Source organism: Parus major, chromosome 11 (assembly GCF_001522545.3).
Source record: "Parus major isolate Abel chromosome 11, Parus_major1.1, whole genome shotgun sequence".
NCBI classification, from domain to species: Eukaryota; Metazoa; Chordata; class Aves; order Passeriformes; family Paridae; genus Parus; species Parus major.
In genome coordinates, this window is record NC_031780.1 from 1,541,882 (window position 1) to 1,556,456 (window position 14,575).

At 48.5% G+C, this 14,575-nt stretch overlaps 1 protein-coding gene across 1 annotated transcript in view; it reads right to left on the minus strand.

The window, feature by feature from the left end:
• The window catches only part of ZC3H18 (zinc finger CCCH-type containing 18), a 42,818-nt gene that overhangs the window by 27,866 nt on the left and 377 nt on the right, over positions 1–14,575 (minus strand). The window contains exons 2-8 of the mRNA XM_015639993.2: positions 8,520–9,115; positions 5,784–5,868; positions 4,761–4,909; positions 4,280–4,372; positions 3,627–3,784; positions 2,118–2,150; positions 484–601 (exon numbers count right to left, since the gene is read on the minus strand). Of these exons, the coding sequence (XP_015495479.1) occupies positions 484–601; positions 2,118–2,150; positions 3,627–3,784; positions 4,280–4,372; positions 4,761–4,909; positions 5,784–5,868; positions 8,520–9,101 (1,218 nt within the window). The 5' untranslated portion in view covers positions 9,102–9,115. The remainder of the gene's footprint in view (positions 1–483; positions 602–2,117; positions 2,151–3,626; positions 3,785–4,279; positions 4,373–4,760; positions 4,910–5,783; positions 5,869–8,519; positions 9,116–14,575) is intronic.

Consider the following 14,575-nt stretch of genomic DNA (forward strand, 5'->3'; position numbering starts at 1 on the left):
CAGCCCCTTCCCAGCTCCCTCAGGAATTCTCCAGCTCCTTCCCAGCTCCATTCCCTTCCCTGGATGTGCTCCAGCCCCTCAGGGTCTGTCCTGGCAGGACCCAAACCTGACCCAGAAGTCCAGCTGTGGCCTCAGCCGTGCCCAGCACAGGGGACAGTCCCTGTCCTGGGGCTGTGGCCGTGCCAGGGCTGGTCCCAGTGGCCTTGTCAGCCACTGTCAGCCAGCACCCCACGTCCTTTTCCATCAGGCAGCTTCCCGACCTCGCTCCCAAGCCTGGAGCGCTGCTTTTACCCTCTTGGTGCTGGAACAGAACATCCTCCCATCCCCTCACCTCCAGCGTGCTCTGTGCTGGAATTAAGCCAAGATTTAACTCTTTGAAAACTCCTGTTACAAGCACTGCACTGGAACCTTGCCAAGGGCCCCAGAAGAACCTGGAAGAAAGTTGGGAAGGAAAAAGGGGGAAGGGGGAATTTCCTTACTTACTCTGTAGTTACGGTAGGGATCGGGGTCTGTGTACTGAACCCTGAAATTCTCATACTGCCCACCACGCCAGAAACGCTCTATTTCATAGTCATAATAGGGATCTGCATAGGGATCAAGCCTACAATGAAAAACAGGGAATGTTAGAGAGGGAGATGGCACCCTGGCACCACAAAAACTGCGTGTTCTAGGTCAGCTCAGCCACCGCCACAAGAAAACCACGCTCAACGCAGCAGGGCTGCACAGAGATGTTTATTTTCTACACAGCCCAGCCAAACAGCCATTTGAAAGTGGGGCTTATCAGAGAAAAGCACAAACCTTTCTCGATAAACACCCAAAAGAAGAGCTACCAAGAGTGCAGCCTTCGCATGGATGCGGTGCAGACACAGGAGGTGTTTTGGAGAGCCACTTCCAGCGCCTGCAGAGGGAGCAGGACGTGCTCTGCCTCACTGATTGAGAGCTGGGATTTCTGCCCACGCACCCACAGCTCATCCCAAACACCCTCAGGAGTGCAAGGGATGGGGATCCCCCCCAGTTCCCCACCCCTGGAGTGATGGCTGCATCCCAGTGCCACCAGCAGCGGACAGGAGCTGGTGCTGAGCTGTCCAGAGGGAGAAGTGGAGCTTTGGGAGCAGCTCAGCAACACTCTGCACCTGGAATTACCCCCTGGAATGAAGGCACCACTTCTCCAGCTGATATTCTCCAGTGGGAATCAGCTGCTGGCCCGGCCATGGGCTGGTGAGCACGTGCCACACACACAGCTGCACAACTCAGGGTTTTTTTGGGGAGGAAAAGGATTGAAATTCCACCTTCCTTAAAGCTCTTTCCTCCATTTCCTGATTTCTATTTGTTTGATGGTTTTAATTCCCCAAACTCAACAACATCCAACCACCTGGAGTGCAAATATCAGGTCACTGTGAGGATGGGAAGGTGGGTACAGGGAATAAGAAACTTCCAGGGCCACAGAGGAGCTGGGGGCAGAGCTAAGATTATACAGCAAGTGCTCCCAAATTCCACATTATCCATAATGAGACTCTGATTTATAAAAAAATATTAATAAAGGGTCATTTTTTGCATTTTCAAAGTGCCAAATAACCTAAAGCAGGTTAAGATGTAGGTACTGCCCTGTGAGTTCAGTGGTACCTGTATTTCTTTCACTGCTTTTAAATAATTTAGGATTTTTCTTTTGGACTGAAACAAATAAGCCAAGGAGAAGAGAACCAGGATTTGGAATGCTTCAGTCAGTAACAAACTCCTGATGCCAACCCCAAACCAGCCTGGATTCAGTGACATCAGGTGTTCAAAGAGACAGAAAAACATCTCAAGCCACACCAGAAAGGAAACTCTGCTTTTTCACACAGCCTCAAGCCCAAATTTCCCCTTCTTATAATACTGTGGAAGGTTTTATTTTATTTCAGAAAGGATCACTGCTGTGTGTTTGGGTAATTCAGTGCTTAAATCATTAGAAAATAACTGGTATCACCCCCAAAATAATCCAATATATCCACTGAGTCAGCTGCTGAGGGGACAGCGGTCGGTCTGTGGCCTCGGAAGTTGGAGGAATTGCAATGGAAAAAAAAAGGCAAAAGAAAATTTTCTTACAGTTGTAACAGTACTGGAATCAAAGACCTGCTTACCCATAGTTAATGTTTTCTTTGATGTCCACCTCCCTATAGTTATTCAAAAAAGAAAAAGGGATTCATGAACTACTGAGACAAGTCATGTCACAAGACAGTGCTGAAAGCATTTTCCACATCCCAGCTGCACTTCCAGGGCTCAGTTGGCTGCAAAGTGTCCAACTGGGCAATAAATTGTGTGGAGGGGGGAGAAAAATCAGCATTTTCTGGAGTTTACAGCAGCAGATTCATAACTTTTCCCTTCACACACAATGATTATATTTTAATATGGCAATATTTTAATGCCACAGGCTGCTCACACAGCCCTGAATTTTCAGGAATTACAGTTGTTGATTGACTTTTGCTATGTCAAATACATTTGTTTTATGGACTATATGAAAACCAGGCCTGCTCTTAACAATTCCTACATCAGAGAGGCCCAAAATGCTGCTGGTACATTTTATAGAACAGTCATAAAATAAAAATAAATGGATGAGCAGCACCCAGAACACTGGGGGTAAACCCCAGGTGCCTCTGAGAGGAGCACAAGGCCAGGATCCAGAGCTCATTAAACTCAGGAAAATATTAATATTTTAGAAAATTCTTTTATTTCAGGCTGCAGAACTGAGGACAGGGTTTGATTTTTTTCTTAAATTAGGGACAGGAACTGCACTGCTGAGCAAATCAAAGAACATTGAACAAAAGCCTAATCCACTCCTTTCTAGAGGCTTTTTTGTAATTCATCCACTCTAAAATAAACAGAACTAAGCCTTGCAAACCCTCTGGGAGTGGAAATATTTCCATTATCTGTCCATGTAGGAAGAACAGAGGATGCACGAGCAAGGAGAGACAAATCCACCTCTATCCCTGCAGATTCCAAGCCTCTTTCCCAAAAATTCTCTTCCCATTCCTTTTCTTGGCTCGAGAACTACCAAACAATTTCCCAGAGCTGGGTTTGAGGCCTCCAACACTTTAAACTTCACCTTAAACCCCTCAATCACCTGACCACTTCAATGGAGGGTGCTGGTTGTGGCCAGGTACCAGCTTTGCTTCTGCCCAGTTTAACTGGGACCAGTTCAGGTGTTTGTTAAAGCAGTTCTGCACCAGAGCAAAGGAAGCCCCAGCTGGGGCCAGCGGCTCCTGCACACCGAACACGCTCCAACTTCGCAGCCTCAGCTGCAATATTTTTAAATTCTCATGGTTGGGATAAGAAAATAAAAAGAGGGAAAAATAGCTGGAAGAATGCACTGGTGTGAAGGAGGCAATGCAGAGCTGGAGAGAGCCCAGGAGGGAGCAGAATTCCAAGGAGACTGGAGGCAGGAAGGGTTAAAGGAGACTGGGAAGGGAGGTGGGGTTGAACTGGAGCGAGCGGAGGCGGCTCAAGTTCTCAACCTCCCCCTTCGTGGAAGCTGTTCCCACGTTTTGAGGTGACATTCCCTCATTTTGGAGGGAGAAGTGAACCCCAGGCAGCCTCACTGCACTGCATTCCCACCCAGCCATCCCTGGAGCAAAGCCAGGGGTGCCTCTTACGCGGGGTCCCGGACGTCTCTGGTGATGCGGTAATTCCAGTCCCGGAAAAACTCGTTCTCCTTGTCGAATTCCCGCTCATCCTCTCCAATGGTCACAGTGAATCTCTTCTCCTCAAAGTCAGGCTCCTGCTCTTTCCTCATGGTTGCTTTTTTTAAGACCTGTCAGAGCACAAAAAACAGCGTGAGGAGAGAAGGTTCCTGGGACAGGGAGAAATTGTGATATTCAAAATCCTGCCCTCGGGAGATTTCCTGCAGCCAGAGCACCTTCTTCCCTCAGAATGTGCAGGATCCTGGACTTCTCCTGATTAATTCCCTATTCCACCAGCTCACAACAGCAGGAAACTGAAGTTTCTCCCCTGCAGTGATCACAAACTGGAGAAACAGGGATTGAAGGGAGGGAAATTGGATCAGCTTAAAGCTTTGTGGAGAGCTGGACTTGAGGGCCACAAATTCCCATTATTTAAAAAATATAACCTCCCCCAAACCTGGATTTGAGCTCTTCTTGTCTAACAATTGTGATGTACAACAAAACATAATTAACAGGTTAAAAGGCAAAAGGAATAAAGAGCAAGACACCCATGCTCCAAGAGGAGCTTTTCCAGTGGATTCTGGAGGCAGCCAGCGATTGATTTATTCCCTGAGGAAGGAATTTACCTCTTTAGCGTGCCGGAGTCCCCTCTCCCAGGCACTTTCTGTTGGAGGGTCTGGAGGAGGTGGAGGTAAGATTTCATCAACCACTGGGCCTCCCTGTTGGAAAGAGGAAGAGAGAGGAGAAGACACTCGAGTTAGTTTTAAACAGCAAAGCTGTGCTTTGTAAAGCTGCCCCAGAGTTACTCCAGAGATGTCTCAGCAGAGCTGGGCTGGGAAAGCGTGGAAAATTACCCCCCTCTACTGGCAACACCAAGATCTCCACTTAAAATAATCACACATGCAGCTGTGGGTTGAATTTTGCTGAGATATTAGCTCAAAAAGAGAGGAGAAAAATCCCAGGATTGTGGAATGGTTTGGGTTGGAAGGGACCTTGACGCTCGTCTGGTTCCGCTGGAAGGGACGCTTTCCAAAACCCCGCTTTGAACACTTCCAGGGATGGGGAGGATGCTGCAGAAGCCATAAATGCACAGAAGAGGTTCCATACCCAGGGGTTGGCTGGCATCAGCGGGTGAGGCCCGATGGGAGGGGCACCGTTGGGGGAGAAGGGCTCAGGTTTGGAGATCAAGGAATAATTTCCCTTGTCGTTCACTCCGGGGTGGATAAAGCGACAGTTCATGCCCCAGGTGCAGTGCCCTGTGGGAACACACAGCTGTTAGATCCCTGGCTTCCACCAGCAAGCAGCACCTCAGCCCCACAGCCACAAAAAACCCCAGCAGGCATTCAAAACCCTTTAGGGAGTAACGCTGTTTGAGGTGTTTGACTCTTCTCAAACCCCATCAGGCATTTAAAATCCCTGAAGGAGTAATGTTGTGTGAGGTGTTTGAGTTTTCTCCTCTGCAGCTTGGCTGGGATTTACCTGTTTTCACACACATGGAGAGGTATTTGTCACTCTCCACCTGCCAGGGGGGACAAACAGATCCAGACACGGATGGATCCACCTTATTCCAGCGGGGAGAGAGGGATGGACATACACTGGTAATTAAATGCAGGAATCAGCCTATGAGATCCTCATTTGTTAATGACAAACATTTCCAATCAGGAGCTTTGCCTTTCACAGGAAACCTGAGAGCACCACAGTGCATCCCAAACAAACAGTGGTGAGGCAGGGAGCACCATCACGGAATGGTTTGGGCTGGAAGAGCCTTAAAGCTCATCCAGTTCCAATCCCAACACCTTCCACTATCCCAGATTGCTCCAAGCCCTGTCCAGCCTGGCCTTGGACTCCTCCAGGGATGGGGCAGCCACAACCTCTGTGTTTTATTCCAAAACCCCCTGCAAGTTTCCCTTTATTTACCTCCTGCAGGCTCACCACGCTGAGGGCAAAGCCCTTTTTGTGTAGTGGCTCCGTGAAAATTCAGCTTTGGCCACCAAGAAACAGGAAGGTGACACTGAGGGTGCCTGGGGCAGAATTTATCACGTAACAGCAGCTTAGTGGAGCTAAAAAAAATCCCCAAACAGGATCAATTCCATCACATCTGGCTCCTCCCAGGCCCCAGAGCGTGGTTACCTTTCATGAAGAAGCGGCAGGTGGGCCGTGGCCTCACTTTCCTGTCGTTGGGGTCTTTAACTTCCCCTTCTTCCAAGTCATCATCCTGGAACAGACAGACAGAGCTGACATTTCATGTGGGGCATTCCCTGCAGGACCTGACATTTCCCCATCTGCTCCAGTATCAGTCACTGAGAGCCACCCTGGGGCAAAACCAGGGGACAAAACAAGGTCAGGTGACAAGGATTGCCCCAGAGCACCTTCACAAGGTGAGGAGATTCCAGGTGGCTGTAAAAGCACCTTCCACTGTCCCAGGCTGCTCCAAGCCCCATCCAGCCTGGCCTTGGACACTTCCAGGGATCCAGGGGCAGCCACAGCTTCTCTGGGCACCTGTGCCAGGGCTCCATCACCCTCACAGGAGGAATTTCTTCCCAATATCCCACCTAATCCTGCCAGTTCCACCTCATTCTATCACTCCGTACCCCTGTCCAAAGTCCCTCTCCAGGGACAATCTCACAAATGAACTTTTCAGGTTAAGTCCAACAGATTTCTTCCAGTCATCTCCACCTTCCCTTCCACTCCTCAGCTCCACACTGGAGTTGGGAACCAGCTCAAACAAAACTCTGCCTCGTCCCCAGGGGCTACAACCCCAGGAATAAGTTCCTGTAGCTGGAGGTTGCTCCAAGATTAACAACTAACAGCCATGAAACACTTCCAGATGAAAAGTTGTTGGAACTTTCAAATACCAGCATTTTCTTCTGTTCTCCAAGGGGAAATAAGAACAACTTCCCTGGCTTTGTTAGGCTGCACTTGAAAAGCCAAAAGGAGCTGGGGATGCAGGAGGCAAAGGCAGAAATAACCAGAGAGGTGTCACAGGCCAGGAAATCAGGATTTTATCCTAAAGGACATCCTGGTTTTCCCTCTCTCTGCCTGCATTTCCCTGTTTTCAGCATGTGAAACACGTGAAGAGGGAGCATCTGGATGGGCCTTCCCTCTGCCTGGCAACAGCCGTTTTCTGGGTGGAAAAGATGAGGAAAATTCTCTCCTTTGATCCACTGAGCAGCTGGAAAGAAGGAAAAATCCATCCCTTGGCTGTAGACAAACACAGGAGCAAAGAGAGGTGGGTGAAGAGCCTCTCCTGCTACACTCCTGAGCCAGCCAGGAACAGAGAGCTCTCCTCAGCAGCAAGGGATTTCAAAGCCTGCACTTATATTCCAATTAAAATCTGCATTAATATTCCCCTCCCTCCACGCCAGGAGGCTGAAAGCAGAAGAAAATGCAGAGCTTGAAGTTTTCCCCAAAGCTGGGGCTGGCTTTCAGTGCTGCATGAATGGGAGAACCAGCTCCACTCTGCTGCTTTCAAAAGAGCTGTGTGAAGTCTGGAACAAAAGGGGAAGTATTTATTTCTGGGAGGTCTCCTTGGAATCAGGCAGCTGAGAATGCTGTTATGAGTTAATGTATGAAAACCAGGGTACAGATGCATCTCCTGCTTTGTGAGGAGAGCTCCCAAGAATGCCTCCAGCTCCAAAGGAAAGCATTCATATTTTAATCAAGGAGCAGGCATGGAGTCAGAACTCCAGGAATTTTATTTTTTTTTCTGCCCACAACGTGCTGGAATTCCTTCTGACTGATTCAGGAACACACAAAACCTTTGGAAAACACGTGTTGAACAAAATCACCTGCCAGGATGGGCACGAGGAAGAAAAATGTCATTTTTGAAAGCAATTAAACTTGTCAATGAACTATGAAGAGTAAAAAAAAAACACACACAAAGTATGATTCTTTAAAGAAAAGGGAGGAGAGTCCAGTGAGGCTCCAGGAGCTTCCCAGGGTTCTGTGGCCAGGTCAGACCCACAGGAAGGGGGCCTGGAAGGACAGAGCATCTCCCCTGCTCAGCTGAGGAGCCCCAGCAGTGACCCCACCACACTCCAGTGCTTCCCTGCATGTCCCCAGGATATTCCCACAGCCCTGTGCAGGTGGAATTCTGGCACAGGGAGCCAGCCCAGGCGCTCTGCACCAGCGATTTCTCTTTACACTCCCACCACTGGGATGAAATTCCAGACCAGGAGCCCACAGGAGGGTTTTTACTGGAATTTGCTGGTTTCTTCATGGAAAAGGAGGGAAATTGTTGTTAAGCTGCACGAAGCAGCTGCTGCTCTGCAGAGCTCCCTGCTGAACACAACCATAGCTAAAGGTGATATTTCCCCTAATCCCCACTTGCAACTAAACCCCACTTCTGATTTTCCTGAATATCCTGAACAGTGAAACACTGCACATCCCTGACCCCATCCCCAAACCATGCCTCTGGGTATTTTCCAGAAATCCCAGCACCTTCCATTCCCCTTCCATGCATCCAGCTCAGGATCAGGGTTCCCCGCACACCTGATGGTTTGAGCACCACAAACACCCTCCAGCACCAGCCCCTCAATCTGTCCTCATCCTGGACACCCAATCCATGGGATTTGCTGCCAGCATCATTCCCAAGTCCTCCTGGAGCTGAGGCAGAGCAGCTTCTTAAAGCACTGGAGTCTTCTCATACTGAGAGGGAACAAAGCTCATTTTGATGGCTCTGGCACAAAGCTTTGGTTCAGCCCAGGGCACCAGGGCCCAGCCCCTGAGATCAGGGCCTTAGCTCCAGGAAAAAGGGTTCCCTGCACACTGGGGACATGGATACTCCCATCAGGAGGAGGAAGGAACTGCAATGGGAGAAGGAACCAGCTCTGAACCCCCCCAGGGCTCTGCCCACCTCCTACTTACATCGATTTCTCCATCATCAATCTCCCCATCGTCCTCTTCTTTCTTCTTCTCCTTGAGGGGATCCTGCCCATCCTTCTCATCGTCACTTTTGCTGCTGGATTTCTTCTCATCTTCAGGGCCATCATCTCCTTTCTCCTCTTCCTCGTCATCGTCCCCAGCAGCTTTCTCCCCATCCTCCTCTGCAGCAGCAGCACTGGGTTCCTCAGGAACCTCCTCATCATAGTCCAGCTCGTGCTCATCCAGCTCCCTGGTGACAGAGGACACTTCCAGGTCATTTGTCCTGTCTTCCTCCTCTCCCTTGCGGGGCCGGGGGCTCTTCAGCTCCACGCTCTGCTCGTTGGTGTCGGATTCCTGCGACTTGGCCTCGCTCAGCCGATCCTCCTCATCCGAGTGGTTCTCCTCTTCCCCCCGGCTCAGAGCCCTGCCTGCATCCTCCTCCTCGCCCAGCAGGCTCCCCTGGCCGCCCTCCCCATCGAGTTCCCGCTCTGAGCCGCTCTCCTTCAGCACCTCCTCATCGGAAAGCTGCTGGTCCTCTTCCTCAGGAGAGCAGGGGTTCCTCTCCGGGCTGTCGGAAACGTCCATCAGTCCCCGAGAGCCTGCAGGGCACACAACAGCTCTGGTTATGGGGAGCACACGGGGAAAGCAGGGCACCCTCAAGGAACTCATTCTCCTGTGCTTTGCTTCCCAGAGAAAGGTTCTTGGAATTCCTGGAAAGCCAGGTTGGATGGGCCCTGAGGAACACAATCCAGGGAGTGGAATCCCTGCCCAGGGCAGAGGTTTGGAATGAGAGGGGATTTCAGGTCATCCTCCAAGCCAAACCATTCTGGGATTCCATAAATTCAGGAATATGGCTTCTCATAGATCCTTCAAGAGGGAAATTCAGAGTTTAAACTGCACAGAGAACAGATTCCATTATTGTCCCAGACTGCACTGTGCTGCCCTTCCCAGAGCAGAGCCTGAGGTTGGAACTTCACAGAATCCCAGACTGGTTTGGGTTGGAAGGGATCATAAAGATCCCATTTCACCCCTGCCATGGCCAGGACACCTTCCACTGTCCCAGGTGGCTCCAAGCCCCTCCCAGCCTGGCCTTGGGCACTGCCAGGGATCCAGGGGCAGCCACAGCTGCTCTGGGCACCTGTGCCAGGGCCTGCCCACCCTCCCAGGGAACAATTCCTGCCCAATATCCCACCTATCCCTTCAGCCTGAGCCCATTCCCTGTGTCCTGTCCCTCCACCCCTTGTCCAAAGTCTTTCTCCATCTTTCCTGCAGGTCCTTCAGGCCCTGCAAGGCCACACTGAGCTCACCCCAAAGCTTCTCCTCTGCAGGTGAACAATCCCAGCCTTTCCTGAGCTGCTCCATCCCTGGGATCACCCCACAGCCTCCTCCAGCTCCTCCCTGTGCTGGGGCAGCTCTGCAGGTGGGGTCACACCTGAGAGGGGCAGAACCCTCAGAAAAGACCCCAGAATTCCTTCCAGGCAGCAGATCCAGCTGCCTGCACTGAGACTTTTCTAGAAGATGTCTAAACAGGTGCTTGGGAGATGTTAAAAACCTCATGTCTGCTGAGAATAAATCAAATAAATACAACAGAAAAGGGCAGGGTGCAAAGCAAGGAAAAAAACCTGGGCCATACATTAATTTCTTTTACTCCAGAAACAAAAAACCCCATAAATTACAGAAGTGCCTGACTGGAAGTGGCTGAGCTGACTGGGTCACATCCACACAAAAGCTCTAAATACACTGAAGAAAAGCCACAGAATTACAAACCATCTTCACTTTAATGTGTCCCATGTTTTGCTCCAGCTGCTCTCTGCAAGTTCATTTAGTGCTGCCACAAAACCATGGCACAAATGATCAGAGTTTCACCTGGTATTTTTAAAACCTTTGGAGCAGAAATGTTACAAATGTCAGACTCTGGTTGCTCCTTTAAACACACCCAGCCATCCATCATCAAATCAGAGTTCATTAATCTTTTATTAAGCTGCTATTTCACCTTTTCCTGACACTTTTCCCTGTTTGGCCAACTGGTTTTGCACAGGAAAGGTGACTTCCCATCAAAAAGCCACCACAGACACACCAAACACTGCCCCAAGGAAAGCAAACTGAGCTTTCCCAGCACCTGAACACCCCCAAATCTTTTGGTAACGAACAGAATTTGCTGCAAATTCCCAAGATCAAAGTCCCACTCCAGAAAATTCTGCTCCTTATACTGTGGGAGGTTTGCAGAGGAGTTTAAACCAGAAAATAAACCCAAACCACTCCCAGAAGCACCTTAAGCTGTATTTTAGGACTGACTATGCTCTCCCCAAGCCCTCAGAGCCCTGCTGGTATCATTTAATTGATAAACACGAGATGATCTCAGCACCAGCAGGGCCCAGAGCAGCAGAAAATCCACATTTTGAGTTTCCTCCCAGCTCCTCTGCACCCTGGAGTTGGTTCTTGCTCACCAGCAAAGTTCTGATTCCCCTGACAAGGTCAAACCCAAATGAAAAGACAGAAAGTCACCTCCTGGTGCCAACAGCTCTGAGCAGGATGGATCTGAAGCAATTTATCTCCTTATTGAGCACATCCAGCCCGATGCTGAGCTCATAAATTCCTGCACAAATTATTATTATTGGCTTTAAGAGCCAGCTCAGAGCGGGGATTTTAATTGCCCAAGTGCCTGAGAATCGAATTTGTGTCAACACAAAGGTCAGCCCAGAGAGGCCACCAGAAATATCAGAGCTGCCAGGGGCACGTGGACTCAGGAAATTTGTTTTCTGTTTTCTTGCAAATAAAAAAAAGGGGGAAAAAAATGGTATTTAAGCAAAGCAAATGGCTTTTTGTGTTTGACATGGAGACCTTTAGAAGGATGGGAAGAAACAAATAAGTTCTGATGGTGAGGAATATAAAACATTGACCTCCACAGCAGCTTTTATAAAATCCAGAGCATCCAGCAGTTGTAATAATTTCCTATTCATTTCCATCAGCAGAAATGATAAGAAACACAATAAATGATGGCCCAAGTGAGAAGGATTCACAAAATCCAGGCAGGGAGGGTTTTTTGGGGTGGATTTCCTTGGACTCAGGGGCTGGACTGTTACTCCAAGATTCCCCAAAATCAACAAAGATTTTGGCAGCAATCTTACCCTGCATGGAAATGCCCCAAAACAATGTCCAAAGGTAAAATCAGCAGCAGGGAGGTGGAAATTAAAAAGAAAACTGCCTAATGATGAAATAGGACAGCAAGTTTAATTCCAGTTTTAAGTGTTGTCTTAAAATAATCTACAAATCAATTTTTTCCAAATCTCTGGAATTCTGCAAGTGTTTGTTTGTTTATTTTGAGATGGTTTTTAATCTGCAAATCCCAATTTATCCCAAATTTCTGGAATTGTGAGAGGTTTTTCTGAGGAGGTTTTTTAATCTGCAAATCACAATTTATCCCAAATCTTTGAAATCCTGTGAAAGGTTTTTTTTTTTAGGTGTTTTTTAGGGGTTGTTTGGGGGGTTTTGTATATTTTGGCCTTATAAAAATTGCTTTCTGCTGTCCTTTAGGGAAACATAAAGACAAATATCACAAAAACCTGAGAATAAATGACTCCATGGAAGTCTTTTAAACCAAGCAGCAGTGACAGAAGTGGCAGAGCACAAACCCCCAGGTTTCCTCCCTCCCTCATCATAAACTTGGCCTTTTTTTGTGCCTTTAAACTAAGCCAGTTTCTTCCTGATTCAAAACCAGCCATAAAAGCAAAAAATTAACTCCTAAGCCCCAGATAAGCTTGTTTGACTTGCAGCTCAGGCAAGAGGCAGGGATGTATTAATGCCTCTCACTGAGCAGCCTTTTATCTTTCAAAAATCTTAAAAATTCAGTCAAAGCTGCCTTTGGTCCCAGCTGCACAATTATTTCTGTTCCAAAACTGGCTCCTTTTGCTCTAAGTGTGTCAAAAATTCCTTTGCAGGCAGCCTGGAGCAGCACAGGGCACTGGGAATTCCATCCAGGCTCACAAACCTCTGCTGTTCCCAGGCTAAACGAGCTGGGCCAGCCTTTCCATGGGGAGATTTGGGAGGAAATGCAATAAATAAGGGGCATTTTCAGGCAAAAAAAAGAAGAAAAAAGTGTTTTTCCCTGGTTTTGGAATGACTTGGGCATGCTTTAGTGAGCTGGAAGCCTCTTCAAAGCAGGTCACAGGTTCTCAGGGAAGAAATTGAGGAGCTGGCAGCAGAACTTCCCAGGAATGAGGAGCTTTTAGTTCCACAACTCATCAGTGACTTGGAAGTTTCAAAGCCTGGGCTCTGGAATATTTCAAATCAGGGAATGAAGCCTGAGCTGCTCCTGAATTTATCAGAGTTCCATGGCTTGCACAAGGTGGGACAGAGATGCTCCCCCTACCTGGCCATCCACACCGTGCCTGGATGCACCAGGAAGGAGCCAATTTATTCCCAACAAAGCCTTCTTAGAAACATTTAAAATCCCACATTTCCCCCCTAAAAAGGGGAGGAGAAATTTGTGGAGATGCTACAGAAATTTAAATTCACCTGCCTCACTTCCTTTGTAAGGTATTTTTATCACAGCTTAACGATATCCAAGATTTTTTAGCTTAAAGCAGCCTTGGCTGCACTAAAGGCAGGGAGAGAAAAGCCCTTTGCTACTTAAGTTGCTTTTAAAACTTCACTTCCACCTTGCCAGGGAATCCTAGGATACATTTTAAATGAAAGCCTGAAGCTCACACTTCAGGCAGTTGATTTTTACAAGGCCAGAGGAGTCAGAGCAGGAATTTTTACCCAGCAGCTCCTTTTGCAAAACCAGGCCTGATTTCTTCTCTTTTGTTAATTAAACAACACAAAATGGTGAACAATTAAAAAGGAAGAAATTCCAGCCAGGAACTGAGTTCCTACAAAAAAAACTGGAGCTGGGCAGAGCCATCCATTTCAGCCTTAAAATCCCAGAGATTTTCATGGATACAAAGAACCAAGTGCATTCCCGATTTCTGCCCCCCTCACATCCCTGGAGGAGGTCACAGGACAGGTGGGAAGGAAAGAAGAGAGGAAGCTCTTTCCTTCAGGCTGAAACCTTTGGGATAGAAGGATTCAATCCACTTCCTAAAAGCCAAACAGCTCCTGTGAATCAGATCCATGAAATCCAGGGGTTAAAGCAGAGCAGAAAAGTTCTGGAGCAAGGTCTAAGGGCAGGCAGGAACAATGAGGAGAGCGAATGGGAATAGTGCTGACAGCACAGGTGAGGAGAGAACGGCAGCACAAAAAGATTTAGGGAACAAAGAACTGCAAAAACAGAGGCAAAGCAGAAACCAAGGGCAGGAACCAACATGGGGCAAAACATGGAAGAGCAGCGACAGCAGGAGCAGGAAATTAAATTCCTCAGGATCCAGGAAAAGGGAAAACACAGAGCACTGAAAGGATGAACTTGAGTGCAGCCCTGATTGGAATTCCAGTTGTTAACAGTGTTAATTAACCAAAATCCTCATTTCTCTGCCATCCTTAGGGAGATCTGAGGTGGAGGATGCCCAGGGAACTCAGCAGATCTCAGGGCAGCCTTTAATGCCCCACACTCAGCTGCCCTGGGGGATCAGTTTGGGGTGAGAAGCATTTCCAGGAGCTGGCTTTGAAGAAGAGCTCAGAGAGGTCCAATGGGGAATGTTCCCCACGGATTTGTATTTGGGACCTGCAGGGAAAAGCAGCTGCAGTTTGTTTTCCCAGCAGAGCTGATTTTCCTACAGCTCCTCCCTGCAGCTCTCCCCCAGCAAATGCTGAGTTTGAGTTCTCAGGGCCTCAGGAAGAGACAAGCAGCAGGGTTATACCTGGATCCGGCAGGATTTGGGATAATCCCACTCAAAAGACTGATTTTGGATCAGCAGTTTGGCAAAGAGCTGTCCTGATAAACTGAGACCCTTTCCCCGAATCCAGGCAAATCTCAGGAAGAAAGAATTCACACCCTGGAGGTGCTGCTCTTGCTACAGCTCTGAGGAGACTCACCTGAGAGCTGACCCTGCAGGTGACAGACCCCAAACTCACCTGAGAGCTGACCCTGCAGGTGACAGACCCCAAACTCACCTGAGAGCTGA